The following is an 8,806-nucleotide window of genomic DNA, read 5'->3' as shown; positions in this document are numbered from 1 at the left end:
GACTTTTTAATTTTTCAGTTTTGTTTAAATTTTAGTTTTTAGAAGACTATTTATAGAGACCCAAGCATCAGGATTGGAATGAAGTTTTTCCTTCTCTTTTCCATATGCTGCCCTAGAGATAGGAAGCTCCTTGTTTCTGAGCTCTGCTGATTTAGGCTGTCTCTCAGAAGCCTTGTATATGATAGATTAGATATTGCAGACCCATCCTAGCCTTGTAGTCATGTGGAGAGCTCAAATGAATTCACTGAGAGGAAACAATGAAGAGCTGAGGTGGGCATCAATATGGCTCCCTTAAGCTTTTCGAGAAACCCTTTTTGAAATAAGCCTGATTTGTTATTGTTCTTGTATTCACCACCATTTGAGATTGCATATCTATTTCCCTCATTTTTTAAATGCCTCTTCCCTTCTCCCTGGAGAAGATTGCACTGTGTAATTTATATTATAAAAGTTTCAAGATGTCAGTGTCCAGTCATGAGACCAGAGACTACTACGGCTATTTGAAATAGAGAGGAGTTTAATGCAGAGAGCTTGTTATAAGAGTATTGGAGGGGCTAAAGAAGTAAGAAGGGCACCTGGGGCTACCCAGAGATATGGAAGCATCAAAGCCACGGCAGAAGTGCCAGACTCCTACCTGTCATCCTGTGACTTGCCAAATAGCTGTGTTTGCTCAGGAGGGCCCTGGAAACAAAAGTATTTTGTTTTCAGGGAGCCTCAAATCAGCAGGGCTATGTAACAAGGAGCTTCATGTCTCTAGAATGGAGTGTGAGGAGGAGAAGGGTAGAACTTCATTCTAATCCTGGCCTGAGAAAAGGGTAGAAGACAGTGGTAGAAATGACCAGGGACTGCGGTGATGAGATCTCAGACTTTTTGGGATGCAATCCATCTGAATTAGAAGAAAGCTCCTATCTCACCCTGCCTATCTGCTTTCAGGCTTTTTTTGCCCAGGATTGAATGCAATTGTGAGTATTCCATATAGTTGATGTGGGATAATGGACAGCAATCCTAGCAAAACTAACCCACATTCAATTAATACTTGCTCATATGTTAGACACATGATTTATTTCATGTTAATATTTGTCTGGAGTATTTATTCAAAAAATATATATATAAGGTGTCTACTATGTTCCAAGAACAGTTTTAAGATCTAAGAATATAGATGTGAACAAAACATAAAATTTTCTCCCTCACTTAACTTATTCTAATAAAGAAACAGATGACAAACAAAATGAATAAGGAAAAATATGTTATTTGCTCATCCAACAGGTATATTTTGAGGGCACCAAGTGCTTGAGAAAAGCACTGTGGATAGAGCAGTGAACGAAAGGGGTGAAGATACCTGATAGAGTTTACAATCTAATGTGAGAAAATGGAAAACATGTACATACTTAAAATATGTCGTGTGTTAAATGGTTGCAAACTCTATGGGGAAAAACAAAGCTTGGAAGAGGGATAGGGTCTGCCAGGTAGGTGATGGTTATGCTTTTAAACAGGGTCACTAGGGGCGCCTGGGTGGCGCAGTCGGTTAAGCGTCCGACTTCAGCCAGGTCACGATCTCGCGGTCCGTGAGTTCGAGCCCCGCGTCAGGCTCTGGGCTGATGGCTCGGAGCCTGGAGCCTGTTTCCGACTCTGTGTCTCCCTCTCTCTGCCCCTCCCCCGTTCATGCTCTGTCTCTCTCTGTCCCAAAAATAAATAAAAAACATTGAAAAAAAAATTAAAAAAAAAAAAATAAACAGGGTCACTAGCAATGGCCTTCCCAAGGTCATAACTGGACAAAGACTGAAGGAAGTGAGCAAGTTAGCCACATGGGTGTCTGGGAGAACATTTTGGGGAAAGAAAAAAAAAGAACAAAGTTCCCTGAAGCAGGAGGTGCCTGTAACATCAGATGAACTGCAAGGAGACCATTGTATCAAGGGATTGAGTAGGGGACAGTGTGGGACATGAAGTTAGAAAGTAAGGGTGGGGGGTCATAGGTCCAGTCTGTGTATCCCTTTGACAGTGATTGTAAAGACTTAGGCTTTGACCTTGAACAGAGTGAGAAGTCATTAGAATGCATTTAGCAGAAGAGTTGCATGATATGACTATTGGTATCTCTGTTTTACAGATGAAGAAGCTGAGATCCAGAAAAGTTCAGTAGATTGCCTAAGATTATGTAACCAGGCTGTGAGGAGAACCGTGTACTCTCTGGCATAAGTTTGTAGGAATGAAGTTGGTCCTTTGTGTATTGGTCTTAGGGTGGAATTGGGGGATTGGGATAAAGGACAAAACATGCTATTTTCACTGGAAGGATGGATGGAGTGGTTGAGGTAGGGGGGGCTCCAATAGGGAATATGATTCAGTGGATTATATTTGCAGTAATGTATTAAGGAAGCAGAGAACTTCCTTGTGTCCTAAAATGCAAAGATGAGGCCATTTCTACTAAAAATTTCAAGGGATGGTCCTTAAACTCTGAACTTAAACAGCTCTACAAAGTGGTAGATAAACCCAAGAGACTAGTTACCTTTTGTGTGTTATAAGAGAATAAAATAAGGGAAAGGCTGACAGAAGTTCAAGGAAACCAACCCCAGTGGGTCATTCTAGGAGAAAGAGGGATATACGGGCACCAGTGTTCCCTGGCCTCTGTAATCAAGAGGGTTCTGGTGCTGTCTTACCCTGTGTTTCTGACCCAGACATAACACAGGCTTTGATCCAGGTGGGGCTCGGTTCTCAAATTTCAATGACCCACATGTGCACACAGTGGGAATCCTGTGTGACCCTCCTCTACATACATGAAAACAGTCTCTGCTCCATAAAGGATGTTCCTTTGAGGACTTTCACTGGATCCTCTTGTGGTAGTTTTGGTGGGGTTGGGGGATAAAGAAGGAGGCAAGGATGAAGTCAGGTGAGGGTGTTCCCTAGAAAGCCTACTCAGTGGCCATGTGTTGTAAGGGAATGTATCCTGGATGGAATTCAGAAATTGCTGTCTAAAGTCTGCTCCTACTTGGATGTGTAGCCTTGATCAAATTTCTTCCCTTCTCTGTGGGCTTCAGTCCCAATATAGGGGCCAGTTTCTATGCCTGTAATGGCCCTACCCTTGCCAGTCCTCCATTCTGTGGTTCTATGATACAATCTCCTGATAATATAGGAGGAATTTCATATTGTCACTGGAATAATGGTTCAGGGGATCTCTGGCAAAAGTCTCAGAGTTGAGCCTGGAGCAGAGAGGTACAGGGACATGGGATCTAAAGGAGGGGACCTCTGTATTGTCTTCTCAGACACAGAAGTGAGATTTCTCTTGCACAATTCTTGTGCCCTCCATCTCCTATTCCTGTGGCTTCTCACTTTCTCTTACTTCTCTTCCACACAAAAAAAGAGGGGCCCAGATTTTGCCCTTGAGTTCCTGCAGTCCCTGATCAAGGAAAACACCAAGGATATGAGGAGGCCCATGGCCTGTCTTCAAGGAGCAACATGTCAAATTGGGTACTTGCCCCTCAAATTTACTGGTCAGAGTTGGGTTACCACTGAGTTGAAATCTTGATTTGGTTCATGCACTTATGGGTACAACTTCAAACATGTAATTCATGTCAGGATTCCTTGATGCTGGTGCTATAAAGGACCTTAAGATCATCTAGTATACAGTTTCTGACTATCCAGATAGTAAGTCTGGAAATGAACTAACCAGTGGACTGCAGAGAGCTTTTAAAGACCGAAGGTTTTCTTAAGGAGAGCAGCGCATTAAGCCTCAGATATTAAGACTCAGATATTGCCTTGTGTTATGGCAGGAGCCAGACTCCATGACATGTTTTAGTCCCCTCCACCTCAGAGATGCCATGATTCTGAATTTGTGATCCTGTTATTCTGTGAATTCATGATTCTCTCTACCTATTACCCTGTGAGTCTACCAGACTATTATTGCATGAATCCACAGGTCTCTGCTTCTATGGGCTTATGTCCAAAGAGATAAGTGGTGCCTTCTGAGGATCACCATGTGACTCATCCTGGCACTTGTACCTGTCATCTGACTTCTCCACACCTTGCCTTTCCAGCCTATAAAATGCGTGGGGCACAACCCACACAACTGTTTTGGTGGCACATGGAAATAGTATCCTCATCAGAGATGTTCGTGCTGACTGAAGATGTCAAACCCATTATTGACAGCCTGACCCCATGGAGAGGAAGTGAGCCAATCAGAGCTGAGAGATATCATGACGTGCACAGAGTAGCTAATAGCAGGATGGGCATTCGCTGCATGGAGGAAGGAAGTTGGTTTAGGCTGTACTGTAAAGCATCCTCATTCACTCAGTCATTCATCCATTGGTCCAGTTAGTGTTCCCAGGTACTGTGCTAGAGTCAGGTGATATACAATGAGCGCGTCCACAGTTTTACCAATGCACAGAAATTATAGTCTACTGGGAATAACTGCAGAGGCAGTTAGGATATGAACACATTTCCTTTGTAGAACAAGCCCCTATAATCATAGAATATCATAGCTAAGAGGGGCTTTATTAACTATAACTTCACTAACATTAACTGCCTAGAGATAGCAAGGCACAGTGGAGCCACACTGTGCGTCAATGGCAGAATCAGAACTAGGGCTGAGTTATTTGTGCCTTGAACAGTTTCTGTTTTGTTGACATGCCCTAAAGTGGTTGGCCTTCTAGGGCATTTTCTTCCCTCTAGAGAGGGGCTGTCCCATCCTACATCTGATATAGAGGGCTTCTTAATGACCATGTCTGTTGGCTAAAAGGTATGGTTCCTAAAACTTCATGTATTTCAATGCTAAAAACAACATATGGCAGAAAAAAAAGTGGAATAAACCTGGGTTCAAAATTATGGATCTACCACTTCTAGCTATGTGAGCTTGGGCAAGTTTGGCTCTTTATTTATTTAACACAGTCTTATGGAGACTAAATGTGATGAGCTACCCTCTGTGACATGTACAGCTTCAATAAAAGATAATCCTTGTCCCATTTCCATCATAAAACATCAGGCCTGGGTGTCAGCTGAGGTGGGACAGAGGAGGACAGGCAATGGAGCAGCCTTAAACCACTTCCTTCCCCTCTTCCCTGATCCCCTTCAGGACAGGGAATGGTGGGCTTCACACACAAATCTATGGAGTGCTACAGGCCCACCCAATGTGGGGAAGCAGGAAACTTTCCAAGCCTGGGGCTGAATCTCCCCCTTGCTTCTTCCAAATTGTTCAGGGGCAGACCCTGCAAGATTTGGCTTGCATCAAGGAAGTGTCTGTGGACTAATGGCAGTTTGTTTTCTTTGTTTAGGAAACTGGGGAGCCTTAAGGCTTATGGGTCCTGGGTAAATTGAGATCCATTATGGAAAAATGCAGAGGCAGATGTTCCCTTAGAGGCAGTGGGACCATGGTGGGGCCTACATTGGCTGATATGAGGGAGTGGCAGTTTGCAACCAGGACTTGGCTCAGGATCAAGATACCTTTCTGCATTGGGCAACCTGACATGGTTCAGTGGGAAGAGCATGGGCTCTGAAACTAGACAAACTTGGGTTTAAATGATACTCCATTGCCTATCAATGGGACAACCTTGGTGAAATAGGCCTCTGGGTCTCAATTTCATTGTCAAAATATGGCTAATATAGCCTACCTCACAGGATGCGCTTAATGCATATTATTCCCATGTCTCTTGCTGTATTTACTACATTGAAGAAAGGGAAGGAGGAAGATATTCAGGGGCAGTGCTACATACAGAAATAAAAGGCAACATGTTATAGTGATAAAGACCATGACCTATGAAAGCAAACTGCCTGCGTGTGAATTTGAGCTTCTTACCTAATTGCTTTGTGACAATGGATAACTTCCTTAATCTTTCAGGAACTGTTTGGCACATAAGGAACATTAAGTTAAATGTTAGATTCCTCTATTATTGTTATCACACAGTGTTCATTTGGCTAGAATTCCCACTGTACTGGGTTCTTGGGGATCTAGGTTTGGTAGTGAGGTCCAGGAAGGTGAGGATGGGGAGGCCGTAAGGCACAAGCTGAGGATTGGGGGTCATAAGGGCATGAGAAGCTGAGGAGAGACATCCCAGATATAGAACCTGAGGTCTGAGATCATTAAGTTCCTACCCAGTTTCCCAAATAAACTTAGAATAACCTGCCAGTCCATGGAATTAACCTGGAGTTCTTGGGCGGGAGGTGGGGAGGAGGGAGGGGGCTGCTGCCATATGGAGGCAAAGACCACCAGGCTCAGCAACCCAAACCAGCAGGATTCACCATGGAGGCCCTTGGAAAGAACACACTGTTTTGGCTGGAAAGAAGCAGTGTAGCTTTGGGCACAGTGTATGAAACACTGAGAAGCTGACAGCATCTTGGACGAATCCTTAAAGACTCAAGTGACCTAGAAATGGCTTCGTAGGTACAGATCTCACAGGTATCTCATCTCTCATAACTTCTAGGAAAAGAAGACTGACTTGTTTCATGAAGAAGGCCACAGGAATCATTTATCTCATGTTCTGGAAAATTCAGTGTCAAGCAGAGACATGCCCTGCCTCTGAGTGAAGAGCCAGGCATACTGGGGAAGAATCTCACTAATGCCGTGCCAGTCCTGGTCCTCGTGATCTCTCCTGCTTCATTTAGATGCCATTAAATTGCCTCATTGCCACCCTATAAAAGGCCTCTCCAACAGCCAACTCCTTAGATCCCTGGCTTCTTCCTGTCTTGCTCCTGTCAGCAAAGAGGGTAAGTCTGTGCCTGGGATTAGGGACACAGCAGGAAGGAGAGATGGCTCTGGGGTAGGATGAGGGTGGTCAGGACTTGTCATGAGGGCGGCCACTGAAGGAGCTGGGGCAGAGCTGGTGGGAGCTGGAGGCTGGAGTGTGATGGGGAGAGGCAGCTAAGCTGAGTGGTGGGTCCTGCGTGAAAGGTATTCTCCAGAGAAATGCCGTCCTCTCTCCTGTGTGCAGTCATGTGTTTTTCTCCTGGGTCCTTTTATGGGGTGAAGTGGTAGTCTGACTCACTCGAAGAGCAAATGGTGGAAACTCGCTCAAACTCCGGCCTCATCAGGCTCTGCGGGGCTCAGCTTGAGACTCACACTGGCTCAGGGGCCACTGATAAGAACTTGCCTTCCCTGGGGCTGCCTGGCCTGGCAGAAGGGAATAGGGAAGCCAGTCTTGAGAGAACTGGTAGTAAGGGAAAATCACCCGGGCAAGAATTACCCAAGGAGAATCTATAATGCAGTCACCAAAGTGAGTAAGAGAGGAGGCTTGGAGAATTGGGTAGAAACATACATCACTCCTCCCACCTCTTCATTTTCCACAGTGGAAACTGAGGCACACAGCCAGGCACAGGCAAAAAGCTAAACAAGATGCTTGGCTCTCAGTCCAGCATGTGTTAGGTCTGGGTGCTTGTGACCTTCTCTTTTTGAGAAGCCTTTTTGGCTTCCACTTACAGACCCTTCTATTCAAAGGGGATGCTGTGGATTTCCCTGGGAACCTTCCTAGTTCTGATGAGACCTTTCTTTTCAGATTTTGCAAAGCCACAGGAAGATGTGTGACCAGCAGAAGCAGCCACAGTTCCCCCCATCTTGTGTGAAAGGCTCAGGATTAGGAGCTGTGCAGAGTACTAAAGGTACCTCTGTGAAAGGCCCAGCTCCATCCCAGACTCAAACCTGCATGAAATGCCCAGCTCCATGCCAGACTCAAACCTATGTGAAACGTGTAACTCCTTGCCCAACCCAAACCTATGTGAAATACCAAGTGCCATGCCAGACTCAAACTTATGTGAAATATGCAGCTCCTTGCCAGACATATGTGAAGTGCCCAACTCCGTGTCAGACAACCTATGTGAAGTGCCCAGCTCTGTGCCAGACGTATGTGAAGTGCCCAGCTCCATGCCAGACAACCTGTGTGAAGTGCCCAGCCCCCTGTCAGACCCAGACGTGCTATGTACAGGGCCCTTCTTCTGGCCAGACCTACTACGTTCAGGCTCCCACAAGTGGCTTGGCCATGTCGTGCTGCACCCCTGACCCATCCTCTGCTCCCAGTTCCACCAGCTACTGCTGTCTGGCTCCCCGGACCTTCGGGGTGAGTCCCCTGAGACGCTGGATCCAACGGCCCCAGGACTGCAACTCAGGATCATCTGGCTGCTGTGAAGATTCTGGGTGCTGTAGCTCCGGGTGCTGTGGCTCCGGGTGCTGTAGCTCCGGGTGCTATGGTTCTGGGTGCTGCTGTTTGGGAATTATCCCTATGAGGTCCCGAGGTCCTGCATGCTGTGATCATGAGGATGACTGCTGTTGTTAAATACAGAATGGCCCTGCTCTACCTTCTGGAACCTTCACCAGCCTCTGGCCCCCTCCCTGTATTCCTGGTGATGTAGAATCTCACTGCTTCACCTTGCACTGTGCTTCTCTATCAAGGCAGCCTGCCAGAGTTAGCGCACCCCCAAACTTTGGCAAGAATAAATCTCTGAATGCAATTCACAGTGAAATCCTGTGTATTTGGTCCATATTTATGCTTTTCTATCAGAAAGTCTTCCTCTTGCTTCTCAACAAAGGGAAAGGTCTGTACAGATATGAACAAGCCTACCAAGCTGCTGCAATCCCAGCCTGGGATCCTGAGTATTCTAGAATTCTGCTAATAAACTTCCCTGTGCAAGTTAGCTGGAGATTTGGGGGTTGGGGGGTGCCTCTTTCCTGCCCTCTGTTGAGGAGAGGATCTGGCCATGCTGAGGCCCTTATGGCAGCATGATTGCTATATGTAAACTCAGGGTTCAGTTTTCTGGATGTTGAAAGCCTGTGAAATCAGATCTTCTCAGGAGCCTCATGATGATGCCCCTGCTTCTGTGCAAGTGGCTCTATGTATTC

General features: G+C 45.8%; 1 protein-coding gene across 1 annotated transcript; it reads left to right on the top strand.

Annotated features, from left to right (window-relative positions):
- Window positions 1–6,572: 6,572 nt before the first annotated feature.
- KPLCE (KPRP N-terminal and LCE C-terminal like protein) lies at window positions 6,573–8,418 on the top strand. Its single transcript, XM_058697439.1, has 2 exons — window positions 6,573–6,684; window positions 7,470–8,418. The coding sequence occupies exon 2, from the start codon at window positions 7,491–7,493 to the stop codon at window positions 8,241–8,243; it is 753 nt and encodes a 250-aa protein (XP_058553422.1). The 5' UTR covers window positions 6,573–6,684; window positions 7,470–7,490; the 3' UTR covers window positions 8,244–8,418.
- The last annotated feature ends 388 nt before the right edge of the window (window positions 8,419–8,806 follow it).

Source organism: Neofelis nebulosa, chromosome 2, assembly GCF_028018385.1.
Source record: "Neofelis nebulosa isolate mNeoNeb1 chromosome 2, mNeoNeb1.pri, whole genome shotgun sequence".
Taxonomy (NCBI): domain Eukaryota; kingdom Metazoa; phylum Chordata; class Mammalia; order Carnivora; family Felidae; genus Neofelis; species Neofelis nebulosa.
Note: the sequence above shows the minus strand (reverse complement) of the source record. Positions and strands in the feature narration are given on the sequence as shown.

Excerpts from the sequence above, each read along its gene's own strand:
- KPLCE (XM_058697439.1), top strand. The coding sequence starts at position 7,491 with ATGTGTGACCAGCAGAAGCAGCCACAGTTCCCCCCATCTTGTGTGAAA.